The 24429-nt window shown below is 42.2% G+C and overlaps 1 protein-coding gene across 1 annotated transcript; it reads left to right on the top strand.

Annotated features, from left to right (window-relative positions):
• Nucleotides 1–388: 388 nt before the first annotated feature.
• man1b1a (mannosidase, alpha, class 1B, member 1a) lies at nt 389–22777 on the top strand. Its single transcript, XM_004075104.5, has 14 exons — nt 389–814; nt 4781–4921; nt 6832–6940; nt 7262–7449; nt 9553–9698; nt 9819–9940; nt 10544–10735; nt 11163–11311; nt 11761–11949; nt 16213–16403; nt 16871–16991; nt 17538–17732; nt 19472–19603; nt 20927–22777. The coding sequence occupies exons 2-14, from the start codon at nt 4817–4819 to the stop codon at nt 21134–21136; spliced, it is 2049 nt and encodes a 682-aa protein (XP_004075152.1). The 5' UTR covers nt 389–814; nt 4781–4816; the 3' UTR covers nt 21137–22777.
• The last annotated feature ends 1652 nt before the right edge of the window (nt 22778–24429 follow it).

Here is a 24429-nt window from a genome sequence, read left to right as displayed (position 1 = left end):
TTATTAAGACACAAAAGGAGAATTTTTTCAATAGTAATTTATTAATTTTTGCCAAGTTAAAATCTTCTCCATCTTATGCACTCGTGAATTTGTTGACTGTCCCTAAGAGTCCTCACTGGAGATCCGCGCTGAATGTATGTCGAATATCCAACGTAAAACTAACTTCACCGCAGTTCATTACTGTGGCTTTGCCTGGAGACACATTGGCAACAATTTTAGATTTTTTTTTTTTATTGAATAAAATAAGGTTGATGTATTCTAGCTTTAAAGCAGTTAACAAAACAGAAAAATAAATAAAAAAGATCACATGATGGTCTAATATGATCTAATTGTTGCATACAACTTTTGAACAACTTCTCTAAATATTCCCAGCTGAAAGAGTTAAATCTCCCTCTGAAGACCACGTGAACGCGTCACGTGACCCCCCGCGCACAGTCCACTTCCGCATCCCCGTTATGCTGCAATAACACGTCAGGTGGAGTCGGTCTTTCTCGACCTTTCAGGTGTGCTCACCTCCGCGCAGCGGCTGTCCGCTCGTGTAGCAGCAGACACGCCTCCGTCTGAGCTCCTGACAGCGAAGCTGCGAGCTTCCGGTCAGCTCCGGGCCGCGGAGGCGCTGCTTCCCGGTCGGGCTAACACAGCTGTTCGGAGCCGTGGAGGCGTGAAGCAGCCGAGCAGCTCCAAGGTGACAGGCTGCAGGTGGAGGTGCAACACCTGAGCGCCCTGCAGGTGTGGCGTTTAAAACGGGTCATCGCTGGAACCAGGGGCAGTTGGAGGCAGCTAGCCGTTCGGCTAACAACCTGATTGCTAACAGGTGAGACGTTTTCAGGTTCATGGATGAGGTTCGATTTTGAATCTTTTACTGATAAAAGACAAAAAGAACCAGAAAAGCTGGTTTTTCTGCCTAATCTCGTTTCCGGTTCCGTTTGTTTATTCATAAAGAAGTGAACAGTCAACAACTCCACGTGACGGAGACGCCCTTTAACATTAAACTTGCGTTTGAACTAAAACATATTCAAAGAGGACAGTGTGCTCTTTATACATTTAATTAAAAAAAAAGTAATCTGATAAATCAAACGCTCGTGTTCATGTAAATGGATTAGGATCATAATTTGCGCTGTCCTTGGTGCTGAAACAGACACCCTAAATAGGAAAAAGCTTTTTTATTTATTGCGAAAACAGTGATGTGGATTTTCTTAAAGAAGTTTGACACAGAACATTTTACAAAAAACTTTTTATTACCTTGCATATTGGCATCAAAAGGTGTAAAGAGGTTACAGTTATTTTTACAAACCAGATATTGACAAATGTAAAACATATTGCAAAAGAATAATCAAAAATGTGTATTGTTCGGAAGTTGGTTAAAACAATGTCAGCTTGGGACACTGCTGAAAAGTTGTAAACTTTTTTTTTAGTTACTTTTTAACATAGAAGTTATTTAATAATGTGAGAAAAAGCAAAACATGATGGATGAGTCTCCTGAAGGAGCTGAATGATTTGATATCAGGAAGTTTGAAACTGTTAAATTGAAATGTGACAAAACCTCTGAAAGAAATCAAAAATAGAAACTGAAGAAAGTGAATGTTTCAGAGCTTTTACATGAGTGGGTCACATGTGAGCAGCAGAAAGAAATAATCTAATTTCTTAAATATGAAACTAAATCATCAAGCTGCAATATTGTTCAGCTGGCCTTTTATGACGGTTACTATAAATAATGTATGGAACTTATCAAAATTCATATTAACTTATAATTAACTATCATTTTGCAGCATTTATCTATGATGCCTATATTTTTCCATAATTCTCAATCTTGTGTCGATCAATCTGCCTCTATTTAGATTCTTACTCTTCTTTATCTCATCTTATAGACTCGGCCAGGATGAGTCCAAATGTTCCTGTAATGTCTCATACTTACTGAATTGCCTGTGAACAGTTTAAGTTGAAGCACCTAAGGTCATGCACCTGTTATATAAAGAGAAAAGGCGGTGCGTGCAGCACTACTGCAGCCCCTTTACACGTGGAAACTCTTACTTTTTTGTGGGCCTCATTTATAAAACTTTGCGTAGGATTTGCGTCAGAAGTGGCGTACGGATGAAACATAGGACGTGCGTACGCACAGAAGTATTCGGATTTATAAAACCCTGCGCACCCACATCCTACGCATCTTTCCCTTAATAAATCACATCCAATTCTAAATGCAGCGCAGCTTTTGCGGCTTCATGACACGCCCATAGTTGCCCATAAATAGTCCGTGAAACGCCCACAAATGAATATTCATTGATTGCGAAATCATGGCAAACACAGAGAGGAAATCAAAAAAACGTATCTTCACTCAGTGTGAAGTAGAAGTTATCGTTGCCGAGGTGGCAAAGAGGAGAAAAATGTTGTTTGGAGGGCACAGGGTGGGCATTACTAATGCAAAAAAGGCAGGTGAGCGGCAAACGGTGGCAGACGCCGTAAATGCTGTAGCCTCACAACCTCGGACCGTGGCCGAAATAAAAAAGAAATGGTCGGACATCAAAGTCGAGGCGAAAAAACGTCTGGCGCTGCATCTGCAGAGTGTGTCTGCCACGGGGGGGGGGGGGACACCGGAGCTGACCCCTCTTGATGACAGACTGGCGGCAATAATTGGGGAATCCCTTAAGTGGAGTGGTGACTGAGGCGCGGGGGGAACACCGACGCGCCAGATGCACCGGTTGACACCCCCCCAAAAGCTCCAACAGGACGGCTCGTGGAAGTCGGAACCGGCTCATAAGCCACTCGTCCTCTTCTTGCTGTCTAAAGATGCGTTCACTCCGAATTCTTCCATTTGCCACATCTTCTAAGAGCGCAAGATCAGCCATTGTGCGTCATTACGCATTGTGATGGAGCATTTTATTTCCCTCCATTTAATTACATCTGACAAGCTACAGATGTCGGTAAAAATCGACGTGGAAATGGGAAATTGATCAGCGCAAATGTAATTTCTTGTTGCTTTGTGAATGGTGAGACATACGCCATACATTGTTTTATCAAAAATAAAACAAACTAAAGGCATATGTATGAATACCATAATTCCATAGCTTATGAAGAAATGTTTTAATATGAAAACAACTTTCCCCAGTGGACAATTAACGCGTCTGTCCGTCCGTCCGCACGCCCGCACCTATATCTGCTCCGCCAGACGGACACACTGACGAGAATATCAGTTTTGTACATTATTTCGTTCTGTAAAACTATATTATTTATGAGGATGAATTGCACAACATTCCAATATTGCAGAACATATTTCACTTTTCTTTCTGCAAATAAGTGTTCATTTGAATTTCTGTTGTAATTTTCGTTTGATTTTTTTATTTGTTTCACTGCTGATCGGTCAAACGGGTGTTCGTGTAGGCTGTTGATTGTAAGACTTGCTTTGTGAAGTCTTCATGTTATTTATGAGAGGCTGTATTGTCATTTTCACTTCCACGTGTTTCTTCCATCTGCCGACGGTGTCGCCGTTTCTCATTTCACCCGTTTTTGTGCGTACGCCTGTGTCAGAGCTTGCGTGAATGACCGCACATTTTCCCGTCAAGTTTGCTTTTTATAAATCTCAACTATTGCGTAGAGAGTGGCGTACGCCTTCTTTTGTGCGTACGCAACGTTTATAAATGAGGCCCCTGGTCTGTCAGAGTGGAGGTTCATATAATCAAGGCTAATCTCTTTCTGTAACCTGGGTTATAATATGTTAAACTGGAGTTAAGGAGCCAGAAAAGTTTAAAAAAAACAAAACAAAAGAAACCAGTTCCATGACATAGACCTCACTGTCCCCTACTGTTTCAAGACCACTACCATTGTTTCCCTCCCCAAGAAGAACCCTCCCACCTGCCTGAATGACTAGACACCAGTACTCCAATCACTATAAGGTGCTTCAATACAGTGGTGCCGACCCATATTCAGGGCAGCATCCCAGACACACTAGACCCCCCTATCGGTCCAACCGGTCCACCTCAGATGCTCTCACACCTGGAGAATAAAGACTTCTACATCAGGCTGCTCTTTATTGACTGCAGTTCTGTGTTTAACACAGTTGTTCCCCACAAGCTCACCCACAAACTGTTCTCCCTTGGACTGCACCCCATCATCTGTGACTGGCTCCTGGACTTTTTGAGTGGCAGGTCTTAGTCTGTCAGAATAGGGAACACGACTGAAACGTCCCAAACACTGGCACACCACAGGGCTGTGTCCTCAGTCCCATCCTCTACATCCTGTTCACCCACGGCTGTGTGGCCTCTCACAAGAACATCATCCTGACGTTTGCTGACGACAACGCAGTGATAGGACACCTCACTGGTGGGGACGAGGCAGCCTACAGGAGGGAGGTGGCCGCTGTGGTGACATGATGTGAGGACAACAACCTCACCCTTAACACAGACAAGACCCAGGACATGATAGTGGACATGAGGAAGGAGAGGAGCTTTAGTCATTTACTGAAGCCTAGTTATATTTTTGTTAATATTTAGATATCCTGTGAATATCCTTCTCCATGTTTTTATTTAACCTTAAACGCCTTATGGCATTCAGAGTGAACATAGCAAAGAAAGCATCTCATTGTACAGGGAAACCTGTTTCTTTGCTGTGCATATGACAATGAAACCTTAAATCCAGACAGTTCCAAACATGCAATGCAGGTTTTTCTTTAAGATCACCAGAATTTAAACCTTTTTTTCTTTTCTTTTTGCCTTTTGTAGCTTTGCTTTTGAAACAACATTGGAAAAGATAACTTATTTTCTTGTTGGTTTGTTTATTTTCCTTGCAGGCTCCATGACGATCGATCATCCCATCTGATCAGAGGATGTATCCGCCCCCCAGGAAGGACTTCATCGCTCTGACACTAAGTGACCCACACAGTCGCGACGCCTACAACAACGGAAAACACCGGAGACGGTCCTGCTGGAGGGTGAGTGCTGCTGCGGGTCAGGCTGGGGGGGGGGGCTCTCTAAAAGAAACAAGTTAAAACATTTTTTTCAGTGCAGATGTGGATCCAGACGACCTGCAGACACTTCCAATCGCTTTTATCTCGTCAATGAAAGCATGAAGCTCTGTGAACCACATGAAGCTGTTGATGATCCTTTTCTGGGTTCTGGTTGACATGCTTTTCTGCAGAGATCTACTGTTTACCTGAAAGTAAAGAAAGTAAATGAAGTGAGAACTCAAAGGTAAATCGTAGAATCGATTCTACTTCACACAAAGATGGCTCCGCCTCCATCACAAAAAAATGCTGGCTCCACAGAATGCTAGCTGGCTCCACCCCTGTCACAAATTTCTGGCTCCGCCCCTGGCACTGAATGCTAGCTGGCTCCGCCCCTGTCACAAATTGCTGGCTCCGCCTCTGGCACTAATTGGTGGCTCCGCCCATGTCACAAAAAAGGTCTTAAATAGTCTTAGTTTAAACTTGAGGAAACGTGTTGGAACCCTGGATGTTTTTAGGGAGCACCACTAACATTTAAGCATCCAGCTCTCATAAAAATCTGTCATATTTGACATTTTTATCCATTTCTTTATCTTATCTTTTGTCTTGCATGTAACTCAAACTTTTAAATAGCAAGAAATTGAAATGTAAAATTAAAACTGTGTTTCAAAGAAAAAGTTTAGGAATAAAATATAGAATCCATTTCTTTATATTTTACACTTATGGGAAAATGTGGAAAATCTGATTCTCTACAACAAAAAAGGAATGAGGCTGAGGAGCAGACGTCTGTCTCCAAAACCTTTCCAGCGGGACAGATGGAACGTAGCTTCTTGTTTGTGTTTAATGTTCTCAACATGGGTGACATGAGCTCGTGCCAACCGTTTTAAATCTTCAAAGTCAGAGGAATAACATGGGATCGCTCTGGAGGAAGCCTCCTTCAGGGCCATGTAGGATAAACGACTAACTTGACTTTTACTTTCTTTAGAGGATTCTCTGACAGCTAAACGGTTGTCTGAGCACACTATTTAAGCAAGATCAGCTTCCTCCTTAACCGCCACCTGCATATTATTTAAAAAAAGGTCTGAAGAAGATTTTGCAGAAGGGTCTTAAGCTGCAGACATTGGTCTCTGTGGATTCATTTGAAAGGACAGAGGAGCTGAAACGGCTGAATGTTCTTCTTTTGCCTCAACTTCACTTGTTTGTTGCTTTTTTAAAATGTTCTTGCAAATAAATAACTAGAAAATGTGTGTAACAGTGATTTTAAACGAGTACAACTAACTGTGTTTTTTGCTGAGGTCTTTCTCACCCTAAGCCATGAAGTTTACTCTCCTAATTTAAAAATGGCAACTACAAAATGAAATACAAGATTTTTGTAAAATGGCTTAGAACTGAAAGCTTTTGCTTTCCTTTATAATAGATTTAACAACAAGCGTCTCCTATTTCAGGGGAAACAGTTCTCACACACTTATATTTACTGCTTTGCTGTTGTTTCTTTTCTGCAGTTATCTCCTGATTCTGTTGTTCTGGTGTTGTGGATCACCCTTTAACGGGTCTGATTGCTTTTTGCGCCATAACAACCTGTTTGAAACCTTTGTTAGGTCTGAACATTAGAGACGCAGTGGAAATGGAAGTGTTGATCCCACGGCTCACTTAGTATGGTTCAACAGTTTCTTGGTGTTGCATAATTACAGCAGGTTACACTGTTGTCCAGCTCTCTGCTGGGAAATGATGTCAGGTTGCTCTTTCTAAAGACATCTCTGGATCCCGCCTTTACTCTTTTCTTTCCTGGGAAAAGTGACAAAATGTTCTTGGGTTGTTTTGGAGGAAGGAGGGAGGTACCTGGATAATGTGCGGTTGTAGTTCCAAGCTGTAAACATGTTTGTTTTATCTGCCCACAGAAATGGAAGCAGCTGTCTCGGCTGCAGCGGAGCCTCATCCTGTTCCTGCTGATTCTGCTGCTCGTGGTAGGACTGCTGTTCTACCCCAGCGTGTCAGAGCAGTGGAGAGGTAAACCATCCCCGCTCAGGGCTAATCCCATGCGTGCACATGCAGACACCAGGCTGCCGTTCATTCCAGCGACACTGCTGTCCAACATGCAGATTATCTGTTTCTGTCACTGCACCAAATTACATTCAAATTAAACCACAGAATCGGGAAACTTTAGTTTCATCATTCACATAAGCAAAGGACTTTTTTATTTTCCCGGGGAAAACATGTCCTCATTGACAGAAGTCAGAGCTTTTGTCGTCGACGTGTTGCACTGTGCATGTGCCGTGAAGGATCCGTGGGATCTTTGGCTCAAACTGCAGAATGTGTCTGTGCGTGTAGGTTGGTCCGATAAGGAGGAGTGGCTGGAGCTGAACGACAGAGGCTTTAAGGCGGAGCTGAGTCCTGCACCAGGAAGAGCTCCGGCTCCGGTGGTACAGCCGCATTTGGGAGATGCTGCTGCGGATCCAGTCGCTTTGGCAAAACCCAAAGAGCCTCATGTCCCCGTTTTGGCCAAGCTTCCCGCAAAGGTCAGATGTGTGAATGTCAGACAGTTTGGGGACACCAGGCCAGCAAAAACATGGGGCCCTCTGCAGCAGTTGTATTTTAACATTTTTTTTTATTCCTTACAAAGGGTCAAACATTGAACAAGTTCTTCACTGGTCAGCTTGTAAACGGAATGAATATCAAGAATCCAAATGTTTTTCATAAGCATTTAAAAACAGTGAACTGTCTTGAATGCACTTCTTAGTTTCCCACTCAATATCTGGTATGAACAAATGAGGGCTTTTCTTTTATTTGTCAAGTTGTACTAAACAAGGAAAAAGAAACAAAAATACTTCAATGATGGATCAGAACGGGACGCTATGGAGTGGTGTCGAATAAAAAGAAAAATATTCTCAAAATGACCATTTTCTGCCCCTCCCGTTGCCTTTCCTCTCTTTTTCAGTCGCTTTTCTCTTCCTCTTTTTAGTTGCTTAAATTCTGTTCTTCTTTTTCCTGTTTTGTCTTTTTGAACTTTTGAAAGTGTGGCAGCAAATTTCTTTCTTTTTCTTTGCCTCATCTTTTTCCTCATCCGCTTGGACAACTACACTTCATTTTACCGCCTTCTTAATCATTTTTTATATATTTTATTTTTTTAATCTCCTTCAAAGCATCTTTCTCTGCTAGTAAACTTGCTGTTTGATGGAATAGTCTATTGCTGCAGATGGACGGGGAGGACAAAGTACAAAATGGCAGTCTTTTAATGACTGTAAAATAATAGTGAGAGATTATTTTGGATGTTTTTATTTCATATTCTGCCCTAATGGTAAGTCTGTCCCTTTTGTCTCCTGTGTTTGTACTAAAGAATCATATCAATCCACAATATATTAACTTTTAAAACTGTTGAAAAAATGTCACTTGCTTAGGACTTTATCTTAAAACACATGGAAGTTAAAAATAACTGAAGACTTACCAAAGAATTGTGGATCCTTTTCTGTACATAGATTACAGCACTGCAGATGAGATAATAACCAGAGGAATCATAACTGTTGATGAAGTTCATGTTCTGATTGAGCTTTTTTTTAGATGCACACATTTGAAATGAAGAATTTCCGGAATTGTTATGGTATTTTTTAAAATGTATTCTCTGAAATGCTACTTCCAGGGTTCACCTACCCCACATGTAGCCCCAAGCGTACCACACACTGAGGTTTTGAACACTGGTTTGATAATAACATGAGGCTTTGGTAGAGAGACAGCAGCTGGAGCACGGCATAAAACCAACAGGACCTGTTTGATGATAAAGAAATCTCCATTATTAAAGTTGTCAAAGTGACAAAGCACCACCTGAAGGGCCTGCAATGATCCGGAGATGCTGTGTTCTTTCGTTTTTTTTTTCTTAAGCCTGTAGGACTTTTATGTCATTTCAGATTGAAGAGACTGTTTGGATCAATAAAGTGTGTTGCATGTTAACAGAGGGTGACCTTAACAGGTCGTCCCTGTGAATCGTCCTAAACAAACAGTTATCTCGCTGAATCGGAAGGGTTTTCCAGCCATCCAGAGCTGTCTGGGTCTCAGCTTGATCAGAAATGGATTTTGTTTGATTCAAAATCTTCAAAAACCAGCTCTGAGCTGGAGCTGTGCCATACATCACTAAATCTCTGCCAGAAGTTAAGTGCACTCATGGAAGGAAGTACACATTTCAGGGCTGCATTGGCTGCTGCCCATATTAGGCACCTCAACGACCACGTGTGAATGTTCTCGCAACAATTCAGCAGCAGCCATCCCTCTCCAGCCAAAAACCACTAACACTGAAGAGGGACGAATGTTGGAAGATCTGCCTGCTCTTATTCTGGACTCCAGTGAGGATTCCACAGAGTTTAAGAATTCAAAGATGCTCCTGAGCTTCCAGAGTTTTTATTTATAATCTTTTTTGATAGATGATTGCTTGAAGAGGTTCGTATCAGCCTATTTAGGCTAGGTTGTCTTTTAACAGTTCCTGAAGAGCATAACTTAAAAAATTAGACTTGATGTCTTCCATGAAAAAAGAAAAAGCTTTAAAAGTCATCTCTGTTGTCTAACACAGGTTGGAAAGTCAACACCATCCGACTCTTAACTGTTTATCCTGTTTAACTTCCTCCTAACGACAGAGAAAAACATCTTTGAACAAAAGAGGTCCCCCCAGCCTTCAAAAAGATGCCAATGTGTCGCGCCTTAACGGAGGGGGAAAACCAGACGTGGCTCCACAGGAAGCAGGTGAAGAAGAGGAGGAGGACAAAGACAAGACCATCGTCAGGTGGTTCTTCTGCCTTTTCTCTCTCATGTTAAAATGGCGCAGAAGACTGAGAAACCATTCACTGAACATCTGTAGACGGAAGTGATCCGAATCCAAAACTTTGCTTTTTTTTCCTCGCAGCTGGAGAGGGGCGATGATCGAAGCGGACCGCGCCACAGAGCCCTCCCCGTCAGCCGCTCCAAAAGAAGCCGCGGCGCCCCCGCCACCCATCGACCCCACCGCCGCCGCCGCCACACTGGAGGGTCTGTAACTTCATCAACTCTCAACCTCTCGAGACCCGAGATCTGTGTTTGAATTGCTTTTTTTTACTTTGTAGTCACAGGGCCCCAGGTAATCAGAATGAACTACAGTGAAAATGCAGCCCACAGTTTGATGTCTTCGTTCTGAGTGTTGTATGGTCTCACGAGGTTAAAAGTGTCATATAATCGAAATAGCATCCATCCATCTACTGAACCTGCTTTGGGGTCGCTGGAGAAAACGCGGATACCGTTGGGTGAAGGCAGAGCTCACATTGAACAGGTTGCCAGTCTGTTGCAGACACTGAAATCATTTATTTTTCTTTGCAAGAAGAGGATTCTTTATAACAACAAATCAAAGGTTGTGTCAATTTGAGTCTGATTCATAATTCTTTGGCGGGTTTGATTTTATTTCATTTTACTCTGTGGGTTTATTTCCATTAGGTTTTGTTCATGTGAAACTGAACCAAAGAAAGTAGATTTTGAAACTACAGAAAATTGAATTTTAATTAGATTGATCACATTTGAAACGAAATGAAAGAACCTTAGAGTTTGCAGTGAATGGACTCATGGATATCTCCACTGATGTCCATTCTGCATTTTCCTCAGTTTCCTCTGGGAATGTCAGCAGACTGGAGGCGGTGCGTGACGCCTTCAGGCACGCGTGGAAAGGCTATAAGGACTATGCGTGGGGTCACGACGAGCTCAAGCCCATCTCAAAGTCTTTCAGCGAGTGGTTTGGGCTGGGGCTGACGCTCGTCGACTCGCTGGACACCATGTGGATTCTGGGCCTGAAAGAAGGTAAAACGGCACAAAACGCCTCAGACTCGTGCATGTGGTTGATTCAGAGGGAGGAGCGCAAAGCCAGGAGGAAGACTCTGTTTTTAAAAATGGATTACACTAAAGTGCTCGGATGAAAGGGATGATGAAATGTTGAACGAGGTAACGGCTTCATTTGAGCTGCTGGCTTCACAGCAGTTTCACTTCGTTCTGCTGAATGATGCGGACAGGAGATAAATGTTCAGCTAAAAACACCCCAGCTTTATTTTTCTTTTCAGCAGTAATGTCATTGTGAAAACTGGTGTTTCTAACAAACCGCAGTCCCACTCTGCAGGCCTCGCTCCACCACTCCATCATCTCCCGTCAAGCGGGCTTTTGCAGATGCATTATTCTGCGTTCTCAAGGTTTTTCCGTCTCCTCCTGTTGTGATTCATCCCCCCTGATGCAGAATTTGCTGAAGCAAAGAGCTGGGTGGAAAACGAGCTGTCCTTCGACAAGAACGTGGACGTGAATCTTTTTGAAACCACCATCCGAGTCCTGGGGGGGCTGCTCAGCACCTACCACCTATCAGGAGAGCAGGTCTTTCTGGAGAAAGCTGTGAGTTTGTTGGCAGCTTTTTAGCTCAATCACAAGTCAATATGTCAAAGAAAAATAATATTGAATGGGAAATAAATAGAATAAAATAAGGAAACATTATAATAATAGAATAAAAAACTAGGAAAAGTAAAAAAAAAAGACTATGACATTTAGAAACCCATTATATAATTATAATACATGTCACATTATACATTTTATGTACTTTTTTTACTTTTAAATATAAATAGTAATTCATTCACAGAAACATCATGACTTACACAGTTTAACTATAAAAAGCCCTTAATACATACCAGCATATTTGGATGTAAAATATTTTTATAGATGATAAGAAATTGTGTTTTCAGATTTTAAAGGAAAGTGACAAAAGACTTCCTCTGACCAAAACTCGGATGTCCTTTTATGCAGATTATTACCATTAGTCTTAATGAAAGTTTTTCTCCCCATAAAAGAAAGACCTAGGTTCCAGATTGATGCCAGCGTTCAAAACCCCCTCAAAGATCCCGTACTCTGATGTCAACATCGGGAAGGGGACGGCACACCCCCCCAGGTGGACGTCGGACAGCACAGTGGCTGAAGTCACAAGTATCCAGCTGGAGTTTCGAGAGCTGAGCCATCTCACCCAGGACCCCCAGTACCAGGTCAGGACAACAGGAGGCGCTGTGATGAGGCGTCACACTTTTTACAGCCTTTTCTAAATCTTCTGATAAAATGAATGTGGAAAATTCAAGAGTCTATAAAGTTGATGTTATCACACAGCTTGGTCAGATTGTAATTCAGTAATCTGATTTGCTGCTGGGGCATATATATATATATATTTTTTTTTAAGTTTAATGAAGCATCTTCCAGTTAGTATACAGTTGTTCCTCCAGTTCTTCCACCTCTAGCAGTTTTTAAAACAGTCCCTGAAAGATAAGGGGCGGGGCTTATTTTGTGCCTGTTTTGCCACGAAGACGTCTTTGGTTTGAAGACGTGTCAAGAATAAATCTTAACTGTACGTATAAATGTTGACGGGGCTTCGTGTAAAAAAATACTTTGATAATGATTATTGTACTAAAGAACTTGAAAATGAGGAAATGCCCTCTTTCTTTCTTTCTCATTTTCTTCTCTACTTATTTTAGCTTGTACATCTGCATCCTCACTGCAATCTGCTTCTTGAACAATCTTCCTCTGCATTGTTCTTTTTTTAAATATAAATTAATTTGTTCTTAGGTTTTATCTTGAACTATTGATCACAGTAGTATTGTAAAGGCTGTAGGAATCATTTATTGTTTTTCTTGTCACGTTGCAAACTAGCTTGCATATAAATCTGTCTTCTTGACTGTGAGTGAATTGAGAGGTCGCACACATCAAATTACATTCACACTGAAGGGCTTAATGCTCAATTCCGATTGTTTTTTGAAAAAATCCGATTTTTTTTTTTTTTTTTTTTTTTTTTTTTGCAGGGTCGTTCACATTTCCAATTAAATGCAAACTTTTGTGATCTCCTGTGTGACCGTGAAATGACCCGCATGCGCAGAAGAGGACTCAACGGTGAACAACGTCACTGTTGTTTGCTTAAGTAGCTAACGTTAACAATGGATGTCAACAACAGTGTTGTCAACAGCGGAGCTCTTTTTGCATTAATACATTTATTTTCACAAAGGAGCCAGCACAATTACAATCTTCTCATTTTAAGAAGGCATTGGAGCCGGATCGTCTGTACCTACTGTTGTGGAATGGGGATGTTTATGTGCTGGGACCGCGCGCGTGTGTGTAAGAGAGAGGAGAGCGCGCGTGCAGCGCAGTAGGGAATGAGGGGGGCAGTGGAGGCGCACATTCATGTTGTGTGTTATGGAGGAACAAGAACGATAATAACAGAAGGCTCCCCCCAGAATAAATGCTATTGAATCTTTATTAACCCGCTCTGCAGAATCTGAGGGTCCGAACGGGGAAGTGAACCCCGAAGGAGGATCCGCCTTCAGCCTGGAGAAAAATCTCCCCCGCGCTTCTGACCAGGGTCGGAAAGGAAAAAAAAGTAATCCGGGAAAGGTTCAACACCACGCTCTGCCATTTCTCTGGAAATATTTTCAAAAACCGCCTGGTTGCGATAACAGCCGTGGAGTTTGGCCTGAATGGAGCTGTCAGCCCAAATATGAATCCAATCGGTGACCTCGCTTCCCTTCCACTGACTGGTCTCAGCAGCATCGTCCGCCATAGTTGATGTTTATGTTCTAGTTCCCGCCTACTTCAATGCAGAATTAAGACGTTTGTAGCGTATCGATGACGTACGGGTCAGATTCATGTGGCCTGGCCGTTCAGACGGAGGTCGCATTTCAAAAGATCGGATACGTATCGGATTCAGGACCACACCAAGTGGCCTGGGTCGCATTTGAAAAGATCGGATCTGTGTCATTCAGACTGTCATGTAAAGATCAGATACAGGTCACATTGGGGCAAAAATATCGGAATTGGGTTGTTTCAGCCTGCGGTGTGAACGTAGCCTGAAGGTACCCTGCAAGTCGCGCAGTTTAATGTGTTTGTTTCGGTAAGTGAGAGAATTAACGGAAAGTGTGAAAGGAGAGAGGGTCGTAAATCACAACACATAGCGATGATGAGACACTAAAAACCACAGAGACACTAAACTGATGTGATAAAGTTCTGCCCGGTTCACAGTTTTAGCCTGCAGCTGCTTTTGAGCAAATGTTAAAGCAGCAAAGAGCCGCCGCACAGCTGATCTTCCTGCCGGTACGGCGTTCCTCCACCAGATCTTATACCGGTACACGGTACCGGACTGTACCGGCTTACGTTCAGCCCTGAACGTAACTCCCACGACAAACAAGGCACTACTTTTTTTTTAGGTGATTCAACTTCTACTCCCTTTTGCTATTTAGTATGGTGTTTGTACATCTGTCTTTATGGTTCTGTTTAAATTCTTCAGTGAGTTTATACATTTCAAGTGACTTCAAAGTTTTTGGATTTCTTTCTGACTCTCAGATACCTTTTTAAAGCTTATTTCATCTCTTTAATCCTCCGCTCTCTGGGGTTCACATGCACAGGGCTCCAGACTAACTTTTTTCACTAGGAGCACAGTGGCCCCTAACTGAAAATTTTAGGGGCACAACTAGAAAATTTAGGGGTGCATACCGTAAATCAAAATTCTAACCAAATCTACTAATTTACACTGTATTACTAATAAATACTTTAAAAATAGATGCAGAAATTACAATGTGCTGTTTCAAATTCAGTGTCACATTTTATTCTGCACTTTTGAAGATGCACAAAGAAGGTAAACTGACAAAAGCATCGCTGTCATGACAATACAAATAGTTAAGAAAACTGATGGAAATTTATCTTGGTGACACCAAATAGGTGTAGCCAAGATGCACAATAAGCGTGTTTGAGATCACCCAGGTGAACTCAACGCTGCGCAGATCACCTGGTGTGAGACATATATTTTTGTTTTTGCTCCAACATTAACTGTCAATCATCACAAAAATTTCAGGAGAAAGGGGTGGGAGCAAGGGGCAAACCTACCCGGACACAGCTGGAAACTGAACTGACTGAAAGCTGCCCTACAGACTACAAAACAATGCATTATGGGACATGTGTCCTGATGGTTTTTGTAGTGGAGTGATTAATTAAAATAATTTAAAATACCAATTCATTAAAAAAGGCTACATACATCACAAAACCTTAAATAATCATAAAATATATAATAACACAGATCATACTGAAGGGGAGAAGAATATTAAAACTAAACTGAATGTTAAGGACAACTCCGATTTCCTGTTCTCCTTCAGTCTTGCTGCAGATTCGCTATCATCTTACAGCCCCCCCCCCCCCCCCCCCCCCCCCCCCCCCAAACGATCCAGGCGAGGTGCCGGTTCATCTCAAACACGTCTATCGTTGCATTTTCCCCACGTATTTTCAGTGTGTCTAAAACTAATGTTGTTTTTGCTCGAGCGTGTTTAAAGTTCAAGCCCCGTTAGCTGTCACGCATGTAGGTGTGGGACATTTATTCTCCTCAGCTGCCCCGACTCCCGCGGGAGCGGTGTGCTGCCGTAACGGCCGTGCATAACCGTTTGATGCGCCGCCGTAACCAAAACCTAAACCTTCCTCCGGGTCTGTGCGACCCAGAGAAAAGTTCAGCACGGACTGCATGTATTTAGAAAATTACGAGCGAAAAGATACGTTCTAAAGGAAAGTAAGGAACTTCTTAATGTGGTCCGGGGAGGGAGGGGGCTGTCAGGTGTCCTGCTTTCAAACCCTGTCATTGTCACGCCCCCAAGAGTCATATACCCCACTGTGATTGGTTGGTCAGCTCTAGGCCCCTCCCCCTACACGCATTTTAGCCACTCACAGTGGCTTTCCCTATTCTTCTCACACGCAGTGGCCGCCTCACACACAGGCATCACGCGAGTGTGTGCTCGCGTTTCATGAGTATGTGCGCGAGTGTGTGTGTCTGCCTGCGTGCGTGTGCGCTCGCGTCTCATTGATTATTTCATTGATCATTGACGTGCCCCTTCCACGTTTAATGTATAAAAAAATATGAAGGGTGGGGGAGGCAAATTTACTGGTCGCACATGTGCGAATGGATGTAAAATTCAGTCGCACACTCTCAAATTTTGGTCGCAAAATGCAACCAATTGCTCGCAGTCTGGAGCCCTGATGCAGGAAATTGAGTTTTAACTTATTTGAATCAGATTGACTTTTAGAAAAAAAACTACCATGCTTATGTCCAGATGGAGGTTTGAGTTCATTGAAACTTTAACATTAAGATCAGCTCACCAACACTCTGAGGTGTCAGTTATGGGCCAAAATGTGTCTCAGCTCTGTCATCCATGATGTTACTTTCAGGCATCCTCAGCATCACCAGCTCTGATTTTTCTCCTTACGGATGTGATCCTGTCTTCATTTTCCAGGAGGTCGTGAATGAAGTATCAAAGCTGGTCCACCAACTGCCGGGCAAACATGACGGCCTGGTGCCCATGTTCATCAACACCAACAGTGGCCAGTTCAGCCACAAAGGAGTCTTCACTCTGGGCGCCCGAGCAGACAGCTACTATGAATACCTGCTCAAACAGTGGATCCAGGGCGGAAAGACGGAGGACCAGTAATTCACTCATTCACTTTGGGTGTCTGTCCAACATAGAAATAACAAGTTTTAAAATCAGAGAAGACAAAATGTAAAACGGATTATGTGTTTGTGGGGGTTCTTATTGTCAAAGTGCATAGTTTTAATTGAACTTGTCAAGGATTTTCTGTCAGAAAGTTGGTTAAGCTCCTTTAAACAGAAAAGATTATAGTTGTTTTAGAGCTTTAGCCCCTTCAGCCCCTTTTTTATATCTGAAGATGTTTTTTGTGACTTACTGTTTCAGCCTTTCAAAAATTAAAAAAAGGAATAGTTATAAAAGTGTGTACCTTATTGATCATTTTATAAATGTATCACCCGAAGGGTTTAGCACAAAAAGAACAATCCATCGAGTCTGGATGGTTTAAGCCCAGGTTTTTGACTTCTCCTGGATTTTTTTGTTGTGTTGTTGTGTAGTACCCTCACCCCTGTCCTCTGTGTTTGTGCAGCTTGTTGGAGGACTACCTGCAGGCCATAGAGGGAGTGAAAAAGCACCTTGTGAGACAGACGGGACCCAGCAGGCTGACCATCGTTGGAGAGCTGTCTCACTACCGCTTCAGCGCCAAGATGGTTGGAACGTTTTTCCTTCATCTTTCCCCCACTTCTGGTTCCAATTTCAGGGACGTAGAAGTTGCTTATTAGGGCAAATCTCAGCTCAAAGCACAAGCGCTTCTTGAGATGAGGGGAAAAAAAAGAATCTGTCCGTTGGCGGCATATTTGAATGCAAACAGAAATGTGTCATCCGCCTTTTTCACACCGACGAGTAAAGTTGTGCAGGTGCACATCCTGCACCGGTAGAGCCGGAGCCTCCGGTGTCTTTGTCAAGGACACGTTAACGGTGACTGATAACGCAGCCAGAAAATTCTGATAATTCACTCCTGGCTTCTTTGCGGGAAAACCAATGAGTGACCTTGGCGTTTCCAGCCTGTAAGCCACCGTTAAAAGCCGCAGCACCCACTAATTCCTGAACGCAGCCAATGACTGCCTTATTAAATCAGACTCCATCCATCCAATTATACATAGTCAGCTTCCTTCTTTCATGAATAAGTCCACTGAATTCCTTCCCCTCATCTTCTGTCATCTTTCATCAGCTGTCTGTCTATGGCTGCTCCACAGGATCACCTGGTGTGTTTCCTGCCAGGGACCCTGGCTCTGGGGGTCCACAACGGTCTCCCAGGAGACCACATGGATCTAGCTGTGCAGCTCATGGAGACCTGTTACCAAATGTACAAACAGATGGAGACCGGGCTGAGTCCAGAGATCGCACACTTCAGCCTGCAGGGCGGCGCTGGCCAGGATGTGGTTGTCAAGGTGACTTGCATGCTTCGGTATAGAGGAAATCATTTCAAAATAAGAGCCAAAATGTATATTTCACTTTAACTTCTCTTTAAATGAAGCGCATTAAAAGATTTTCTACAGTCATACTATCATCAACTAAACAATTTAAAAGTTGTTGCATATATTGTTACGTAAAACAATATAAAGTAAACAAAATCCAAGAGAACACCTTACAGGTTAAAAACAATACTGAGGGTTTCTTTTGTTTTTACAAAGAGTCATGTTCTTCATATCGGTGTGTATTTTTCTCTCTGGTCCGCTGCTGCTTTTATCCTCCTCAGATATAATTATCAAACCCTTTTAAAGAGCTCATTTCTATTCCATGAATGAACAAAACAAACGCTGGTTAATGAAAGCTTTAGTTGGTCTCTAATGAGGAACCCTGAGCCAACGAGCCGCTTTTGAACGCTCAGGAGATTATCTCTGTTTAATGCTGTTTGGCCACGAGCAGCTTGGATTGAAATGTAGCCAGATAACAGTTGTTTGAATCAATGTATGGTTCTTAAAAAAAAAAAAACAGCCGAGCGCAGAAACCTCCTAAACTTGTTTCACTCGTTGAAGCTCCATAGCTGGATGAGTTGGATTCATAATATCGGTCTTGATCTACCGTGTAATCATAGAAAGGGATATTCCTGACATTATAATAGCTCCTAATCATAGACATATTTGCTCTTGTACATACAGTACACACGACACATTGAATCCATTACATGTAACGATTTATGAATAAGTAAGACGAAAGAAATAGTCTTATACACTTTGACCCCAATTATGTTTTACGTAACCTTTCTTAGAACATAATTACTGCAATTATCTGCTTCACTTCTATTTAGAGTTATGATTACGTTTTCAAAAAAGAAGTTCTTATTGATTATAATCTGAAAATATTTTTCTAGGAAGACGTTGTTATATGTCACGTGTTGAGTAATAAATACAGACCCTTTCCCAAAAATTAGAATATCAAGAAAAGGGGTTATTCATTTTCATAATTCCAGTCTATCATTTAAACACACTGTCTCATTTATTTCAAGTATTTATTTATTTCTTTTACATAAATCAGGGTTCTGGCTCATGAAGCCCGCAAAAACAGGATTTCAAAAGAATTACAATACTGTGGAGAAATTTCTGAGGTCATGAATGTTTTGAACGAGCTAATCTTCCACTTAACTCAAAGCACCTGCGCAGGTCATTCAATTCACTACGTTTGGTTCAAAGACAAGTAAATGGGGATTTCTCTACATTATTCTAATTTCTTGACATCTTGTTTTTGTTGGTTTTATGAGATAAAACCCCAATTTATGTAAGAAAGTAAATAACAAATACTTGAATTCAATTAATCAATGGGGCTGGAATCTATATTCTATAAAAGCTGAAGTTTTTAATTGGAATTAGGGAGAAGAATGTACCGTTTTAATGATAGTCTTGTTTTTTGGAAGGGTCTGTATATAGTAAGTCCTTGTCATCATTTTTCCATTTCTGATTCAGTTGTTTTTCACTCTTTTTTTATTTTATCTTTTGTTCCTCTAAAGCCGTGCCTGATAGCCGTATGTGGTTAAAAAAAGTCCACACTGTTCTGGCTTTGCTTTTTGGTTCTTTGTGCTTTTCCTTCATGAGATTTTCATCATATCTCACAAAGCGTCTGTCTCCTGAAGAACGTCTGGTACCCGTCGCATTAGACGAAACATGAAGCTAAAATGCAGATCTTCCTTTAGCCTGCAGATGGACACAATTTACTGAGACCAGAAACCGTGGAGAGCCTGTTCTACATGTACAGATTCACCAAGAACGCCAAGTACAGAGACTGGGGGTGGGACATCCTGCAGAGCTTCAACAAGTACACAAAGGTACAAACACACCTCACAGGCCCACGCCATGTGTTTGGTAGTGAGTTTTAAAACAGCAAAAAAGGATTATTATTGGTGTTTTTATCATTTTCTTGTGGAATTTTTCTGACGATGGAGGACAAATATTAAGAAAATGAAGCTCAAAATTGCATTTCTGAACATTTCTATATTCAGATCATTGTGAATTAGGAGCAGATGAAAAAATGCAGTTTGAAAAACATTGTATTTGTTGTGTAGAAAAACCACTAGGCGGGCTGCTGCTCCACTCCATTCTGATGCATCCACTTGCAGACAAACAGATCCATGAACGTCTTTGTTTTCTGAGATTGAATCTGGATCCGAACTGTACGGCTGGATAGCTGTAATATTGCTCACCGTTTTTGTTACACCATTAATGTTAGGTTTGGGCTGTAAGCTAGTGGGAGAGCGCATAAAGAGCCCTCAGCAAAAATTGAGGAAAAGGGGGGGATGGGGTTGCTCCTCGCCCACAACTCTGATGTAAACTTCTGCTGCTCTGCAAAAACTACAATGGAGCAAAACCGTATGTACGGTCGTAAGCCACCAATTGTGCAAGTTCTCCCACCTAAAAAGATGAGAGAGGCCTGTAATTCTCATCACAGTATACTGTACAGTCAACCCCATAGAAAATCTTTGCAGGGAGTTGAAAGTCTGCATTGCCCAGCGACAGGCCCAAAACATTGCTGCTCTAGAGGAGACCTGCATGGAGGAATGGGCCAAAATACCAGCGACAGTTTGTGAAAACCTTGTGAAGACTTAAAGAAAAAGGTTGACTGCTGTCATTGCTAACAAAGGGTATAGAACAAAGTATTGAGTTGAACTTTTGTTACTAAACACTTATTTTCCACCGAAATGTACAAATAAATTCTTTAAAATTAGACAATGTGATTTTCTGTTTTTTTTTTGTAAATTCATATTGTTGAGGTTTACCTATGATGAAAATTACAGGCCTCTGTCATCTTTTTAAGTGGGAGAACTTGCCAAATTGGTGGCTGACTAAATGGTTTTTTCCCCACCGTATGTCCTAGAAAACGACACAGGTTTTTCAAATTTGGCCTAAAAACAGCATCGTCATCATTTAAAAGACCACTGGGAACGCTTTAAAAATAGATGATCCTAGTGGAACTTCACCAAAGAGAGAGAAGGGACTAGCGGTCTCCATGTCTTCAATTTTTCTTATCGGGGACACACGAAATGTTGTGGTTTTATGTGTAACTGCTGGACTGTGGGGGAGGAGATTGACTTGACCTTTGTTGACCTCTCAGTGAGACATACGGCTTCTGACTGAAAACTGTCTATCTGCAGGTGCCGAACGGAGGCTACACATCTATCAGCAATGTCCGGGACCCTGCCAACCCTGGACCCCGCGACAAAATGGAGAGTTTTTTTCTGGGTGAGACGCTGAAGTACTTGTATCTGCTCTTCTCTGATGACATGGAGCTGCTCAGTCCAGACAAGTACGTCTTCAACACGGAGGCCCACCCTCTCCCCATATGGCCGTCTCCTCCCAAGTGACGAGGCGTGTGAAAATGCTCCTCCGGGCATCCGTCTGGGCTGCACCGCTCAGCGGATCTGCGCTGCCCCCTAGGTTTGCTTTATTTTTCCTAAGGAAAAGTCTGTGACGGAGCTGGCCTCTGATGTAAAGAAGTTTGTGGAAAAAAACATGGAGCTGGTTTGTGACAGGAGAGGTTCACTGAATATAGGAGGCGGAGCCCTCATCATGGAGCACCGTGAACATCTTCACCTCGGCTGTGACTGAAACGAGTCAAGGACCAAGTTCCTGTTTGAAGGAGAACAGCAGTCGGAGCCTTCAGCCTCCTTCATGGAGGCCCTCACTTCTTAAGACAAAACATGCATGCTTTTTCTAAACGGACTCCTGAAAGTGAAGTTTGTGGGCGGTTCCAGCGGGCGGTTCCAGCGGGCCGCTGACCCAAAGCCGTCCTGGTTTCCGTGGTTGGAGTTCCTGTGGCCTGCTGCTGCAGCTTTGTCTGCTCAGGGTTCCTGAAGGTCCAGAGTCATCAGTCAGCTCACCACTTTGAATGGAGCCATAGTCATTCTGGGCGGATGCTCTTTTTCTCCCGTTGGGGGCTCGAACCTGTGTGCTGGTGTCAGTGTTCGCTCTTCACCATGGTTAATGTCAGTAAAGAGGAACAGTTAAAACGGCTTTCATAACTTTTGATTCACAGAGCGTCACTTTTTCACAAGAATTTAAAAAAAAATGACAGAGTTACAAAGAGAGGCATCGTAAAACATGTTATTCCATTTATCCATGGGAAGTCCAGAAATGCAGCAGTGATGGGTTTTTGACTTGAACTAAAATGTCACCATACAACATGCAGAGGGACTGAAGTCGGCTGGACTGGAGCCTCATGTAAAAACAGGCGGTAAAATATGCGTTGAGACCAACTAGTTACTGAAACTAATTTTGTTTTACATCACTAGAGAAACTGATTTAAATGTGATGCTTTTTCAACTGGAAAAAGTCATTTTTAGGTTGCTTTGACACAGATTTAGCTTAAAAAAGCTCAGAGAACTCTGATCTTCATCCAGGAAATCACATTGTTTAATTATCATGAATTTATTTGAATAATGGTGCAGAAAATGAAGATTTAGCTCCGGCAAATAAGACCTTCACACCCTAATAAGGTCTTCTTGAAGAAGCTCTTCTATCCTTCACTCATATTATATTATCACATAATATTTTTTTTTATAAAGGTGTTTACATTTGGATCTTTTCTGCTTTATTCTGACACCAAGAGGTCATGCAGATGTTTTAGCATCAGCTCTGAGTGCTGATCCGGGGGGGGTTGACAATTAAGGTTTGTGCTTAATATGATGAATTTATTTATAATGTAACTTAATATTAATCATTGGGTTTCAGTCCTGTGCCATAAACTTTTCTTCTGCTTTAAAAACGCCCCCTCCCTTTTTTTTGTGGCCATGATCACAAAAATCAAATAGTTTCCTGTCAACCATTAACACAGAGACTCGTCTAAACCAGCCTTCTGCTAGCATAAGATAACTTAACTTAATATTACACTTACACTGAATTTCTTAAACACTCAGAAATGCTGCTGTCATGTGTATCCTGTCTGTTTGCAACACTTTTCCTGGATTACACAGCACTACGTTGGATTTTTGCTGAAATTCTCTTTTCTTTTTTATAAAATTACATTCCTCAAAAGTGTAAAACCTTTTTCATTTTACATTTAGTTTGTTTTTTCTTAAAGCCAAACAAATGTCCCCCTCATTTGGTGTGTGGATGAATGTGTGATGTGCATTGCCTGTATAGGAGAACTGGACGATGTGACTGTCAAAATCACCATTCTTGCTCTCCTACCTTTTTTTTAAAACGTTCATGATAATCCTTGTTTTTTTCCAGGATATATTTTTCTTTATTGCAATTTATTCAAATTACAAGCTGACCAATCAGATGCCTGAGTAAATGCATGTGGTGTCTTCTGACCTCAACCTTTGATTGACAGATTCTTCTGAGCTGGCTTTCAGTGGAAGGGGCGTGGACTTTCAACAAGCTCACTCCTGATTGGTGACAGTAGTTGCCATACCTCGTCTGACTCCAACGCTGCGGTGGATGTATTGCAAAAAAATAAAAAGCGACTGAATTGACTTAATTTGGTTGGAGCTGACGGCACACTCGCTCAGTCCAGTTCTCAATTACAGTCAAGATGAAAAAAACTAGTCAACAAAGATTTATTCATTTAGCTTTTAAACCAATTTTCTTTCCCTTTTGGGGTCATGGGGCTGCTGGAGCCTATCCCGACCACTCGTGGGCGAAGGCAGGGGACATCCTGGACGGGTCTCCAGTCTGTCGCAGGGCCTTGAACAAAGATTTCACAGTAAATCATCTGACAGGCAGTCTGCGTTTTCTGCACCTTCATCAAGAGCCACAGACGTCCAACAAAAAAGTTTGTTCAGAACAAATCGGAGCTCGTTTTGGGGAAAATGTCTTTTCCAAACAGCTCTCGCTGCTGTGTTTCTCTTCAAGATCTTCATGGCTTCCCGTCTCCCTGAGGCTTGTGGAGTCTGAACTGTAACTCTCGGGTCTTCAACCAGAACTTGGTCTGAACCAGCTGGTTAAGACCTTCACTGACTGCAGATTCACTTTTGTCCAGTTGATAAGTTACTTATTCCCCTCTAATGTGAAATCTTGGAATTCTCTGTAAATATTTAAAAACGATTTTTAATTTATGTAAAAATGTATGATATGGATTTTATTTGATTTCTATATTATTAAACTGACCATCAGATGTCAGATTTCCTGCTTTCTGTCTGCAGCGTCATCCTGTCAGACTGCAGAGTCATGACTGCTGCAGTCAATCATCCGAGTCATGCAGGAGCAGCAGCTCTGGTGCAGCCGTCTCTTGCAGAGCTCCTCGTTCCTCCTTCACAGACGCTCAGATGGCTGCGTCTGCTCTTCGTACCTGCACCCGTGGCTCGCTCTGTTCTTCACTGAAGTCTAACCTTTTCAGGACCCAACAGATTTAAAATGAAGCTTCACTGAAGGATTTTCCTTAAGCTTTCCAAGCCCAGCTTTGTCTGTACATTCTCCTCCATCTTTATCTGCTGGCGGTCACACTTTCTGATGACCTGCCCTCAGAATAAATCACGACACAGATGCCGTTTCCTCCCCACAAAACTTCGATTGGTGCGTTTGTGTGTTCGGTCTGCAAACGAACCCCTTCTGTCTGTAAACATGCATCTGAACGGGTCTGTTCCGGCAGAGCTCCACCAGGAGGCAGAAGAGCACATCCATCACTGCTGTCAGCCCACTGGGAGCTCCATCTAAT

This window comes from Oryzias latipes, chromosome 12, assembly GCF_053564925.1.
Source record: "Oryzias latipes strain Hd-rR chromosome 12, Olatipes_Hd-rR_3.1".
Lineage (NCBI taxonomy): Eukaryota > Metazoa > Chordata > Actinopteri > Beloniformes > Adrianichthyidae > Oryzias > Oryzias latipes.
Note: the sequence above shows the minus strand (reverse complement) of the source record. Positions and strands in the feature narration are given on the sequence as shown.